The 14,928-nt window shown below is 45.0% G+C and overlaps 1 protein-coding gene across 1 annotated transcript; it reads left to right on the top strand.

Annotated features, from left to right (window-relative positions):
- Positions 1-4,388: 4,388 nt before the first annotated feature.
- On the top strand, positions 4,389-10,025 carry LOC134296089 (uncharacterized). Its single transcript, XM_062970068.1, has 2 exons — positions 4,389-6,442; positions 9,654-10,025. Exons 1-2 carry the CDS (start codon positions 4,814-4,816, stop codon positions 9,735-9,737), a joined length of 1,713 nt encoding a protein of 570 aa, XP_062826138.1. The 5' UTR covers positions 4,389-4,813; the 3' UTR covers positions 9,738-10,025.
- The last annotated feature ends 4,903 nt before the right edge of the window (positions 10,026-14,928 follow it).

Raw genomic sequence — 14,928 nt, 5'->3', positions numbered from 1 at the left:
AGCCAATGGAGCTGGCGTAACAGAGGAGTAGTACGCTCCCTGTACGCCGCCCCAGTTATTAACCTGGCAGCCTCCCGTTGGACTAATTGAAGCTTCCGAACAGTCTTCAAAGGCAGCCCCACGTAGAGTGCGTTGCAGTAGTCTAAACGAGATGTAACAAGGGCGTGGACCACCGTGGCCAAGTCCGGCTTCCCAAGGTACGGTTGCAGCTGGCGCACAAGTTTTAATTGTGCGAAGGCTCCCCTAGCCACCGCTGAGACCTGGGGCTCCAGGCTCAACGATGAGTCCAGGATCACCCCCAGACTGCGCACCTGCGCCTTCAGGGGGAGTGTGACCCCATCCAGCACAGGCTGTAACCCAGTACCCTGTTCAGCCTTCCGACTGACCAGGAGGACCTCTGTCTTGTCTGGGTTCAATTTCAATTTGTTGGCACTCATCCAGTCAGACACAGCGGCTAAGCACCGGTTCAGGACCTGGACAGCCTCCTTAGTGACAGGTGGGAAGGAGTGACAGAGCTGGACATCATCTGCGTACAGATGACACCGCACCCCGAAACTCCTGATGATCTCTCCCAGCGGCTTCATGTAGATGTTAAACAACATGGGAGATAACACAGAGCCCTGCGGGACCCCACAAGTCAACGGTTGTGGGGCCGAGCAGGCATCCCCCAATGACACCATCTGGGACCGACCCTCCAGGAATGAGTGGAGCCACTGCAAAACAGTACCTCCAAGTCCCATTCCCGCGAGGCGTCCCAGAAGGATACCGTGATCGACGGTATCGAAGGCTGCTGAGAGGTCCAGCAGAACCAGCAGGGACACACTCCCCCTGTCCAGTTCCCGGCGTAGATCATCGACTAAGGCGACCAAGGCTGTCTCAGTACCATGCCCCGGCCTAAAGCCAGACTGTGCCGGATCCAGAAAATCAGTGTCAACCAAGAAACCCTGGAGCTGCGAAGCAACCACATGTTCCAAGACCTTGCCCAAATAGGGGAGATTGGAAATAGGCCGAAAGTTTCCGAATTGAGTGGGATCCAATGATGGCTTTTTCAACAGCGGCTTGATCACAGCCATTTTTAGGCTCGCTGGAAACTTGCCCTCCCGAAGGGAGGCATTTACCACCACCTTCACCCACTCGGCCAAACCCCCTCTGGCTTCTCTCACCAGCCAGGATGGGCAGGGGTCTAGGATGCATGTGGTCGGTCTCGCCTCTCCCAGGATCTTGTCCACATCCTCGAGCTCAACCAATTGAAATGAATCCAACAAAACTGGACAAGCAGGTGCACTCGTTACATCCTCAGAGACTGCCGTTAATATGGTGTCAAAGTCGGAACGGATCAGAGCGACTTTGTCCGCAAAGAACCGAGCAAATGCTTCACAGCGAGCTGCCGAGTTATCAGGGCTCCCACCTTGATTGGTGGGAGTTAACAACCCTCTGATGACACGGAACAGCGCCGCCGGACGGTTCTGTGCAGACGCAATGTTGGCCGCAAGGTGGACTCTCCTTGCAGCTTTGATTGCCGCGGCATATGCCCTAAGATAGGAGCCTAGCCGTGTTCGGTCTGACTCGTTATACCCTGATCGCCACACGCACTCTAGTTCCCTCTTCTTTCGCTTCATTGCTGCCAGCTCCTCAGTAAACCAAGGAGCTGGTTTAGCTCGGTTACTCGAGAGGGGACGCTCCGGAGCAATCGTGTCTATTGCCCTAGTCATCTCTCCATTCCAGAGAGAGACCAGAGCATCAACAGGATCACCTGCCGAGGAGGCGGGAAATTCCCCAAGAGTCATCAGGAATCCTTCTGGATCCATAAGTCTCCTGGGGCGGACCATTTTAGGTCCACCACCCCTGCAGAGGTTGGGGGGCGCAGTAAGTCTAAACCTGATCAGGTGATGGTCGGTCCATGGCAACGGAGCGATGGTGAGCTCCTCCACACCGCCACCTTCCTCCCATCCCTGACAGAAGACCAAGTCCAGTGTGTGTCCCGCACTGTGGGTGGGGCCTGTTACTAATTGGGACAGCCCCATGGTTGCCATGGCGGCCATGAAGTCCTGAGCTGCACCTGAGAGGTTGGTCTCGGCATGGACATTGAAGTCCCCCAGCACTATGAGCCGCCGGGACTCCAACGCCAGGCCCGAGACCACCTCAGCTAGCTCAGGCAGGGAGACTGTAGTGCAGCGGGGTGGTCGGTACACTAACAGAATCCCTAATCTGTCCCGGTCTCCCACCCTCAGGTGGACACATTCAAACATGGTCGACTGTGGGACGGGGCACCTGGTCAGGGGGATGGAATCCTTATAGACCACCGCGACCCCACCTCCCCTCCCTCCAGATCTCGGCTGGTGCTGTACAGAACAACCCGGCGGGCAGAGCTGGGTGAGATTAACTCCTCCCATCTCGTCCAGCCAGGTCTCCGTAATACATGCCAGGTCTACATGCTCATCCAAGATGAGATCTTGGATGAAAGATGTTTTTCCGTTCACTGACCTGGCATTAAACAGCACCACCTTTAACCTGGAGGGACCGCCATCCTGGCTACCCAGATTAGCTATGTCAGGAGACCGTTTTGGAACTATTAATGTCCTACCAAAAACCCTAGGCCGAATTAAATGATTTGGTCTCCCTTTCCCGTATCTCCCCCTCCCAGACACCACCTCTATAGGGGCTCCCCACCCATCAGAACACCCTCCTCCCCTATCACACTGTCCTTTCCCTTTCTCTTCCCCTGGTCCAAACGATGTTATTTGGTTTACTAGTTTTCTGTTATAGATTGGCATCCTTTCACACCCATTCCCTTCCTCCACCCTGCAGTCCCCATAACCCTCCAGCCTCCCCCACCCCCCTCCAACAATACAAAGTGCAAATGCAGTTGTAAAGTGCAGAGGGTGCATGAGCAGCATAGGTATAGGGGTCTGAGCTGACTAAAGTGCAAAGCAGGCAGTGGGGATTATGATGGTGAACTAATTCAATATGGTGCAATATGGTATTATAAGGTGCCAGGGCAGGACCAATTAGAGATGATAGACTTAGTAAACTAGTCAGGGGGACCAGGCTTCACAGTGCATAATAGTTATTATAACAGCATTTAAAGATTGTTATAGCAGCAATATATAAATAATGAGTGGACCTCAGTAAGACAGACTCTTAGTTCAATGGCCAATGCTGGGGAAAGCGAGGAGGGCAGTAGGCCTGCAGCAGGTTTTGTGAATTGCCGTGATGCCATCACTCTTTTATATATATAGATATCATTAAATTGATACAGGAGACATGGTGGAAAGATGTCTTCCTGGCCCCGCCTTCTTCATTCTGGTCCAGAATGGCAGTTAGACCTTGTTGGGGGGGGGGGGAGTGCTCCCATCTGATGGCAAAGGAGACATGGAGAATTATATCCACAACTCGGTTCAAGACAATGTATCAATACAGTGGTTGACAATAATATACAGACCGAGTAGTTATGCAACCATAACAAGTATGTACTGTTATGGTTGGTTTTTAAGGGAACACACAATGCTTTGCTGAAATGAAAAAAAAAGGTTTATTCAGCTGAGACTTCAGGATGGATCATTCCAAGAAATGCCGAAGACCCTGTAGCCTGTTCATATAAAACATTTATACTCTTGGCTTACACTCAAATCATGTTTTAAGGCACTACATATCTTATTGGTACAGAAAGAACAGACAAAGTGACTGTGTACAGAAAGTAATTTTTTTCTTGATTAATACTGCTTAAGCCAGCAAAATGGAACATGTTATTCATTTCCTTATCAAATGGCGCCCCCTACTGTATCAAACATCATGCAGGCTAAAATGTCTGCATAATCTTTCTGACACCCTTTCAGTACAGTAGAGTCTCACTTATCCAACATTCTGGATTATCCAACACATTTTTGTAGTCAATGTTTTCAATATATCATGATATTTTGGTGCTAAATTCGTAAATACAGTAATTACTACATAGCATTACTTCATACTGAACTACTTTTTCTGTCAAATTTGTTGTATATCATGATGTTTTGGTGCTTAATTTGTAAAATCATCACCTAATTTGATGTTTAATAGGCTTCTCCTTAATCTCTCATTATCCAACATATTTCGCTTATCCAACGTTCTGCCGGCCCATTTATGTTGGATAAGTGGACTCTACTGTACTTTGTGATTGGGAAATAATTGATTTTCCTAAAATTGAACAACCCCATTCTGTAAGTGGTTCAACATAGTTGCCACTAATGATTTCATGAAGCAGATTTCAACTAAGAAATTGCTGGTGGTTTTTTGCTGTTTCTGTGGGAAGTGTTATGCTGCATGCTCTGCATATTCTGTAGAAGTAAGACAGTGAACCAGCCCTTACTCAGTGCATCTGTCATATAATTTGTGGAGATGGAAAACCCAGACCCAGAGGTGTCATGGAACCCAGTTACAGGGCTTTGGTAATTCAGCCCTGTAACTGGGAGTCATAACATAAACAATCCCAGGAGCACCTGGCAGAAGAAGATAGAATATGCCTGGGAACTTGGGGCCGAAAGTATAAACAATTATAATTGGTCTAGTGTGTGAAAATGGTAGTAATGTGATATTGGGGGTGGGACTTGATGATGATATTTACGTGTGGTGTTACGTAGCATCAAAAGTTATAAAAATAGTTGTATGTAAACATTGGGTCATTCCTGACTTTTCCAAAGTCATGTGTTCTTCAATAAAGATTGGATTTGAGAGCAGCCATCTCTGATCTGCGTTCAGACTGATCCTTTGAAGTGAGCAGGACAATTAAGTCAGGAAACCAGTTCTCACCCTCCTGCAAATTTGCAGTGAAGTGATAATGAGCAGGGAAGGAGATCAAAGCCATGACGGAGCAAAGGGGCCTCCGCTGGGAGCTCTGCCGTTGGCAGAAGAGACATTGCAAGCCATAGCTTCCTCTACGGGGTACCCCAAGCCGGACGGCGTGACCCAGAGGATTCCCAGAGGGGGAAGAGGCGTTCCGGCGGCGGCAGAAACCAGTTGGGGATCTGGAGGAAGCATGCCGGAGACCGTGGCCCTGCGGTTATCCATCCTGGAAACTCATTTATCCAGGCTGTCGGATACCGTGGGGAGAATAGTGCCAATATTGGAAGAGAATCTCCAAAAAGAGCACATCCGACATGGCGCCGAGAGAGAGCCAAGCAAAGGAGGCGATTGGAGCCAGAGGGGACAGCGAGCTTCCACGCAGAGTCCCGCGGCGGCAAGGGACGAGGGAGACGAGGAATATTGGCAAGAGCTGGAGTTCCGGGACAGAATGGCGCGCGAAGTGGAGCGCCAGCAAGCTCTGGGAACTCTGAGGCCGCCAACCCCAACAGAGCTCCCAACCCCCCGAATGGGCGTCGGAGTAGAAAGGCCACTGGGGCCAGGGATCGGGTCCAGTGGATTTGCAGACGAAGGCGGAGAGGAGCGGGGGATCCAGGAAGAGGAGGAGGATGTGCCGTACGACGAGGAAAGGCGAGATGAGGGGGCTACAGCGAGGCCAGTATGCGGATGGGCGGAAGGGCCGACAGCGGCGGCAGACTTTCGGGAGCCGCGCAGAATGACCACCGGAGTGGGGCGCGGCGTGTTCCAAGGAGCCGCCCGAGGAAACCTGATGCAACCCTTCCCCATGCCTCCCAGACAGCATCAACGGGCCGCAGAATGGATGCCAAGAAGAGAAGATCTCAAACTGGAATACGGAGGGGAATCAGATGAACTGAACTTTTTTCTAATTAGCATCAGAGGATACATGGAAGACAATGCACACACATTCCCCTCCGAAGCAAGCAGGGTTCGAGCCATCGGCAACACACTAAAGCGAGGAGCAGCCAGCTGGTACGTGCAACTCCATGCCAGACACGACCCATGCCTGAGGTCAGTGCCCCGCTTCCTCGCCGCACTGGAAAACCGATTCAGAGACCGGCTAGAGCAATTGAGGGCTCGAGACCAGCTGAAAGGAATAAAGCAGAGGGACAAAACAGTGCCCGAGTACGCAGAGGAATTCCTACACCTCGCGGAAAGGGTACCAGAGTGGTCTGAAGTGACCAAAGTGGAGTTATTTAAAGAGGGACTACGCCCCGAGATTTTCAGCTGGGCAGCGCACAGAGATGACCCCGAAACGCTCCAGGGATGGATTCAACTAGCGGGGCGCGTTGAATCCACCCTGGCCCAAGTAAAGCGCTTCAGGAGCAGCGGCGGCCAGCAAAGACCGGTGGCGAGAGGTCGAGGAGAAACGAGGAAGCAGGAAAGACCTGGAGGGAGGCCGGGGATTCCCTCCAGAGGAGACGACAACAAACCTAAACCGGGATGCTTTGTATGTGGGAAGACGGGCCATCGAGCAGCAGAATGCTGGGCACGGAAGGGGGAGCCGCCAAAACCCTCAAAGCCCAAGCCAGCAACCGGGAGGCGTGCGGAGGAGGAGGTGCAAGCCCCAGAATCTTCAGAAAAATTGGTGAGTCGGGACAAACGCATGATAGTAGTGCCAATCTGCCTCTCGGGGCTAGAGAATCGGGCCACCTGCAAGGCATTTGTGGATTGTGGTTGTTCCAGGAATATTATAACTCCAGAGTTAGCAGGAGCGTTGAAATGCCAGCAGATGGCGCTTGACTCCCCAATTGCATTTTCGCAGCTAGACGGATCAGTTGCTACTGGGGAAGTATCTACAAAGGAAATACGGGAGGTCCCATGTAAAATAGGCAAATGGGAAGGAAGAATATCCTTTGTGATAGCCCCTATTGCCACATACCACGTAATATTAGGGATACCATGGCTCGAACAGGCAAATCCCGAAGTAGATTGGAGAGGAAAGAGCCTAGCATTTAAAGAACAGCAGACGCAATGGGAGATAAGCAAGATTGCAGAAGAGGAGGACGAGGGAGATGAAGAAGGTGAAATAGACCCACTGCTATTGCCACCTGAATACAGAGACTTTGTGGATGTGTTCAATCAGAAAGAGGCAAGTAAATTACCTCCCAAAAGGAATATAGAAGTAGAAATTGAAATAACCCCCGGAGCAAACTTACCAAAACCAAAAGTGTATCCCATGTCTGTGCAGGAGAAGGAGGAATTGAGGAAATACATTGATAAAAACCTGGCGCGGGGCTTCATTAAGCCATCCAATTCTCCTCTCGGGGCCCCAGTGTTATTCAGGAGAAAGAAAGACAACTCCCTAAGATTGTGCATTGATTATCGAAATTTGAATGCAATTACTAAGGACAATAAATACCCTATGCCCTTAGTAAAGGATTTAATTACCGTATTGAAAAAAGGGAGCATATTTACTAAACTTGATTTAATTGAAGCATATCATAAATTAAGGATCAAACCGGAAGATACTTGGAAAACTGCATTTTCCTGCGCATTCGGCCATTTTGAATATAAAATTTTACCTTTCGGTTTAAAAAATGGAGGCGGGTGCTTTATGCAGCTTATAAATGAAATACTGCACCCATTGTTGTACAGAGGGGTATTCATATTTCTTGATGATATCTTGATTGTGACTGAAGATAAGGAAAAGCACGTGAAATTGGTCCGGGAAGTTTTGCAGAGACTAAGAGAAGCAAAGCTGTACGCAAAACTGTCCAAATGTGAATTTAATAAAACTCAAATTGACTTTCTGGGGTATCGGATATCTCCAGAAGGGTTAGCTATGGATCCAGCTAAAGTATCAGATGTAAAAGAATGGGGAGTGCCTCAAACAAGGAGGCAATTGCAATCGTTTCTGGGGTTTGCAAATTTTTATAGATCCTTCATAAAAGGCTTCGCGCAAATAACTGCACCCCTTACTGAACTTTTAAAAACAAAAGGGAAAGGAGAGACAGCAAAAGTAAAAGCTCCTGGCGCCAAACTAAGTTGGACGCCAGAATGCCAAAAGGCATTTGAAACCCTAAAAGAATGCTTCACAGAAGGACCCATTCTAAAACACCCCGATATCAGGAGCCCTTTCATAATCCATTGCGATGCCTCAGACTGTGCGTATGGGGCAGTACTATTGCAAAAGGATCAAAATGGGAACTTAAAACCCTGTGGATATTTGTCCCGGAAGTTCAGCGAAACTGAAAAATGTTGGCCGATATGGGAAAAAGAGGCACTAGCCATATTAAAAGCCTTAGAATGCTGGCGACACTTTCTCGAAGGAAGCGGAATCCCATTTGAAATTTGGTCTGACCATAAGAACCTCCAGTATTTAAAGTCCCCTCGAAAATTGTCCCCCAAACAGATTAGATGGGCACAATACTTCAGCAGGTTCGATTTCCAATTAAAGTTTTTTCAGGGGAAGCAGAATGTCTTGGCAGATGCTCTTTCACGCATGCCTCAACACGAAGGAATACCCACAGCAAAAGAGGGAACAATATTCTCTGACAAACAATGGGGTTTAGCTGTCAGAACAAGAGCACAAACCCAAAAGGAGAACACTGCTATGGTTGAACTCGACGGAAAAGATAATTGGGGAAACGAGCTGAAACAGTCTTATGAAGGAGACCAGTGGATCGCATCCAATGCAGAACAGGGGGAGCAGAAGGGGGGATTTTGGTTTGTGAACAAGAAACTGTATATCCCAGCAACATTAAGGATCAAGATTTTGCATCGTTTTCACAACAACCAGAGCGCTGGTCATACAGGAATTACAAAAACAACAAAAGCAATAGCAAAACATTGCTGGTGGCCAGGGATGAGGAAGGACATAAAAAATTATGTTGTTCAATGTGATGATTGTGCCAGAAATAAATCGAGAGGAGGGAAGCCAATGGGATTATTACAAACAGTAGCAGAACCTACCAGACCTTGGGAATGTGTAGCTATGGACTTTGTGGGGGAACTACCGGTTAGCAAAGGACATCGTTATATTTGGACAGTATTGGACCTGTTTTCTAAACAGGCCCACTTTATAGCACTGACGAAACTACCATCAGCCGAGAAACTAGCTGAATTGTACATAAACCATATTTACAAACTGCATGGATGTCCCAGTAGAGTGGTCAGTGACAGAGGAGTACAATTCACAGCAAAATTTTGGGAAAAATTCCTGGAAATGCTAGGAGCAGAAAGGAGTTTAAGTTCTGCTTTTCACCCCATGACAAATGGGGCGGTAGAACGTACTCAGCAAACACTTGGGCAGTTCCTTCGAATGTACTCTAACATGAGACAAAATGATTGGTCTCGGTGGTTGGCTTTTGCAGAACTAGCTTTTAATTCGACTATACATTCAGCAACAAATAAAACCCCCTTTGAAGTAGTTTACGGGTATGAAATACAGCCTCTGCCCCAGCTGCCGAGATGGACAGAGAATGAGGGAACAGAGGCAGGGAAATGGAAAGCGCAAATGATGGAATGCTGGAGTCAAGTGACTGCATCCTTAAAAGAAGCACATAAAAAGTATAAAGTATTCGCAGACAGAAAGAGGGTGGAAGGTGATAAATTGGAGAAAGGAGATTTAGTGTGGCTAAGTACCCAAAACATCAAACTGGGGCTACCTTCGAAAAAATTGGGCCCTAAATATATTGGACCATTTAGAATACAGGGTGTTATCAACGAGGTGACTTTCCAGTTGGCATTGCCAAAAAGCTTAGGGAAAATACACCCTGTATTCCATCGTAGCTTACTGAAAAAATATATGGGTACCTTGGACAAAATGGACACATAGAATTATTGTTTTGTTTCAGGCTGGTGATGAAAGAAGAACCGAAGAGGAGGACGAAGAAAAGGAGGGCACCATGTCATGGAACCCAGTTACAGGGCTTTGGTAATTCAGCCCTGTAACTGGGAGTCATAACATAAACAATCCCAGGAGCACCTGGCAGAAGAAGATAGAATATGCCTGGGAACTTGGGGCCGAAAGTATAAACAATTATAATTGGTCTAGTGTGTGAAAATGGTAGTAATGTGATATTGGGGGTGGGACTTGATGATGATATTTACGTGTGGTGTTACGTAGCATCAAAAGTTATAAAAATAGTTGTATGTAAACATTGGGTCATTCCTGACTTTTCCAAAGTCATGTGTTCTTCAATAAAGATTGGATTTGAGAGCAGCCATCTCTGATCTGCGTTCAGACTGATCCTTTGAAGTGAGCAGGACACAGAGGAGTCTGATTTCTGGGAACAGACAGTGAGTCTGAGTCTGAGGAACTGAGGATTGACGCAGGTAGAAACTTATGATCCAGCAGGATGTGGCAGGCAGTGAGAATGTGCTGCCATCCTTTGAAGATCTTGAAGCAATCAGGAGAGACTACACCAATCCCAACAGCTTTTAAATAGGTAATGCTGACTCTTTAAGCCAGCAGTTTGTAAAATGTGCTCTATGGAGCCCCAAGGGTTCCATGAAGCATACTGAGGGGGCTCTGTGCTTACGTACCTCCCTCCTTCCCTTCCTAACTTTTCCTCCTCTTTCCTGCTCCTCCCTTCCTCCACCCATCTTGCTGCGAAAAACCTTTTGCCCCGCCATCTTTGCCACTAAATGCCATTTTCCTCTCACCTTCCTTACTTCCAAAACCCTATTTTCCTCCCAATGCTCAGGGGTGCTTTAATTGTGTTTTTCCGCATGGCAGAAGGGAGCTGAACTGGATAGTCCCTGGGGTTTCTGCAATTATTACTACTACTACTACTATAAAGGCTGCATGGCCATTTGTTGGGGGTCTTTGTGCTTTTACTTGTCAGAAGTGGGTTGGACTGGATGGCCTCTGGGGTCTTCCACTGGAATACTGTTAAGTTATGTTGGTTAAATTGTTCTTCATTTTAAACATTGTATTATTCTTTCTTTCTTTTTTGCACTGCAAACGAAATATGTGCAGCGTGCATATGAATTTGTCCATGCCTTTTTTCAATTTGTTCATGCAAACACTCTACATCTGCCATTGGCCCTGACCATCTGTCAAATTTAAAAAATGCAATGCATCAAAAAGTTTGCCCATATATATCTCAAACATTTCTTGGGGCTCCACAAGAAACCTGTTTTAAAAAGGGCTCCGTAGCTGGAAAAAAAAAAAAAGAGAAACCCTGTTTTAAGTATATGCAAGATGAGTATATTGCAGCTCACCAGCTACTTGCGGAATCTGGTTGTGGGCTCTCTTCCAGATCATGTGCACAGGAACCTAGCAATCCAGAGTTCAAAACTAGGCAAAAAATGTAAACTTTTTTGTCTTGATCTTCCACTTACTGATTTGGGTAGCACGTTTATTGTAGTTTTACCAGTTCTCATCCTAACTATTTCTAAATGTAGATATGTTTTCAAGATAACTATGAGAAGAATATTAAGAATGGATTGAGATAAATAAAGCAGAATTCTGGCAGAAATAAAAATACAAATAAATACTTTTTAAAAGTACTGTTCCATTATTTGGCTGGAGGCCACTAGGGGGCGATAGAGAATAACACTTTTATTTTGGGGGGGGGGGGGAGCTGAAGGACGAAAACCATTTTTCCAGTATTCGCTGGTTATGTCCCCTCCCCATATCATAAATGAGGGTTCATTCCACAATGGGGACAGGGGTTGGGGGAGTAACAGTAATGGGGAAATAGTTTAACTCCGCCAGTCCCCCTCCCTCCATAAAATAGACTATCCTTCTCTACCGCCCCCTAGTGGCCTCCACCTGGATAATGAAAGAGTACCCTTTTTTATGAAGGGGTTGAATAAAAATATTGAAAATGAAAGGAAAATACAATATGATTTTATAGAGAAAGAAATACTTGAAAAACAGCAATAGGCCATATCAAATATGATCAATTTAAAGAAAAAGCAAAAAACAATAATAACTACTGGGAAAAATTGAGATGAACTAAAAATGAAATTTTAAAATTCAGGGGAAAATCAGTAGTGTTTTTAATTTTTAATTTATCTTTTAACAGGGGAAAGAACTTATTCATTCATTTTAGTTGGCAGGGGTAGGAGGAAGTAAGAGGGAGGGATTATTATGGAATTATTTTTGTTTTCTATTTTAAATCTGATTTTATTTTTTAATTAGTTGGATTTAAGTTACTTTTTTGGAAATTCTATAAAAATTAATAAAAAAGGAAATGCTAAATATTTTAAATGAGAGTGACTACTTGACAATTCCACCCTTAAATGGAACAGAAATATTCATTGGATGTCTTAGTTCAACCAATAAATAAGAAAGATTGACAGTGTTACACCAGGAAATGCAACCTGACGTTGAATACAGATATGACAAAGAAAAAAGGTTCACAGACTGCTTAGAAAGATGGTTCACAAACTGTGACTGACAAAAATTATGACTTTTAGGGCACATAATTGTATCTCCAAATTGGTGTAAGATACAGATACAGCTGCCGCCGATATATCTCTGAACAGCTCTCTGGCAACTTTGTGGCTTACCATGTTTCTATTTTGGAGACTCCCAGTAGTCTCTGGCATTCGGGTTTTCTTGACATTAAACTGGATATAATCAACAAATCTATTTTACTCCTTGCTGGCTTTGTTTGTTTGGGAATACTGTTTTGCTGTAACGACTTCTGGACCATATGATGACCACATGCTTGTTTCCCCTTCCACTTTGCTGGACAACCTATGATTAACCTGGATTGAATCAACTACTTGACAGCTATTGGACTCTATAAACACTTGACCCACGGGCTGCTTTATGATGCATCATATCCATAGTGATTTTGGAAAATGGCATTTATAACCTTTTGTAAAACACCTTTTGGAGATCATAACTTTTTAGAAAAGCATGACCTTTCAGAGAAGAGCCAAAACCCCTTTAGAGTAGAATCTTCTCTTGTGGTATACAACCAGATATAATTATGCAGGGCAATGGTTTCAGACTGAATAACCTGTTATCTCTGATCTGTTAGGAAAAGAGATTTGCCAGTGCATAAAAACCAGCAGAGTTTTAGAAGTGTTTTTCAGTGCCCAAAACTATATACTCTCCCATAATACAACTTGTTTTATACCATGGACTGAAGAGACAAAAATGAAGTAGACTAGGATAAAAACAACATATTTGGATTACTCACAACCTTCATGTGTTCAGCACACACAGGTACAAAATTGTTTCAGATATGTTTGAGATAATTCTCTGTGCCATCAGGTCAGGGCATCTCTCTTATAACAAAAGAGCTATCAACAGGTCACATAGTAAAAAAAAGCGAACAAGAGAGAAAGAGCATGTGGCCTGCAGCCCCTTCTATAACTTCTCAGAAACCATAGAGTAAAGGAAGCTAAATACCAGAACATAGATATAGGAAACAGTAAGCAACAGGATCATAGATAAACATTACTAGAAAAGACTTGAAGAAGGTTGTCATTTCTAACAAGTGAGGATATTACAGCCGTTACCCTGTGGAATCTGGGCCGAGCTGTGGCACAGTGATGATTACCACTGACCGAGAGGTTGTTGGTTTGTAGCCTGGGTCAGAGTTGAACTCCCAACCATTAATTAGCCTAGCCTGCTGTCCACGTGAGCAGCTTGAAAACAGCTGTGTCTGTGAGTAGAAAATTCTAAGTACTGCTTAATGCGGGGAGGCTAATTTAACTTAATTTATGATACCATATAACTGCCAGCGGCGTGCAAAGAACATGAAGAAGTACTACCATCAAGGAGGACTCAGTGTCACAGTGGATAATGAAGTGGCAGTTCCCCCGTGGCTGGAATCGAGCATACCCTCATGAAGCTGGAAGCCGGAGAATTTTAATAGCCTCTACTGTCTGGCTGTATATGTGATATGTTTGAGAATGGCATTGAATGCTGTTCGATTTTGTCCTGTTTGTCTAAATGGCATTGAATGTTTGCCGTATATGCGTATTGTGATATGCTCTGAGTCTTCTTGGGGAGATAGGGCGCAATATAAATAAAGTGCTATTACTATTGTGGGTCCTGTTGGAGATAGTAACCTTCTCAAGACTCCTCAATCTAACTTATCTATTTATGATGTGTCATTTATTCCCTGAAGTATATGTCTTCTTTGGTTTGGAGTTTTCTTAGCTCTATATACTTGAGGCAATGGGAGAGGCTGCAGACCACATAACTAGTTCTGTGACTGTTTAAAATGCAGTTTAAAAAGGATGACAGTTGAGAAGTCAGTTGAGGTCTGTGTCTGTTTGAGTATAGATGCCAGTATTAGAAGTCAGTTGAGGCTTGAGTTCCTTGGAAGTAGACTGTTACAAAAGAAGGCGGTACAGAACAATATAGTTTTAGAGAGACTGATAAAGACTGTAAGTTAAAGATACAAAGTGAAATGTTTTGAAGTTTAACCTGACAAAAATGTACCTGTATATTTAAATACATGAAGTTGTGAGTAAAACAAACATGTTATCCAAAAGAAGCCTACTTGAATCTTTGTCTGTTGAGAGTGTGGAATAGAAACAAGATCTTTAAGTGCCCAGTGATCATTCATAATAATAATAATAATAATAAAAAAACTTTATTTATAACCCGCCACCATCTCCCCAACGGGGACTCGGGGCGGCTCCAACGGGGACTCGGGGCGGCTCCAACGGAGACTCGGGGCGGTATTCATTACTCAATAAGCCAGTGGTTCTCAACTTGTGGATCCCCAGATGTTTTAGCCTTCAACTCACAGAAATCCTAAGATGGTAAACTGGCTGGGATTTCTGGGAGTTGTAGGCCAAAACACTTGGGAACCCACAGGTTGGGAACCACTGCAATACACTAGTGAAACACTCCAGAGACTGTTACCCAACATCATCATAACAGGTCATAATCCATTATTCCAACAGTGTGACATAATAAAAAAATCAAAATGTATAGTCCAGGTACTGCTTTGCCAGAGAAAGAATGTCAGGACTCAGGCACCTCTTAAAGAGCCACACACAATAAGTAAAGTTAACAAATGTTTATTAAATGATATTTTGCACTTAGAAACACTTAAATTCAGTGTTCCTAACAAAAGCAAATGTCCTTGTTGTAAAAAAAGGCAAAAAGCTGAAACAGAAAATAATCCTGATTATCTGGCTGGATAA

The sequence above is a fragment of the Anolis carolinensis genome, chromosome 2 (genome assembly GCF_035594765.1).
Source record: "Anolis carolinensis isolate JA03-04 chromosome 2, rAnoCar3.1.pri, whole genome shotgun sequence".
In the NCBI taxonomy this organism is placed as follows: Eukaryota; Metazoa; Chordata; class Lepidosauria; order Squamata; family Dactyloidae; genus Anolis; species Anolis carolinensis.
This window is presented reverse-complemented; position numbering and strand designations above follow the sequence as displayed.

What these genes read in the sequence shown, in the direction of transcription:
- LOC134296089 (XM_062970068.1), top strand. Translation starts at nt 4,814, where the DNA reads ATGAGCAGGGAAGGAGATCAAAGCCATGACGGAGCAAAGGGGCCTCCG. An exon ending in CAGAATCTTCAGAAAAATTG is followed by an intron (nt 6,443 to 9,653) that starts GTGAGTCGGGAC and finishes GTTTTGTTTCAG; the next exon opens with GCTGGTGATGAAAGAAGAAC.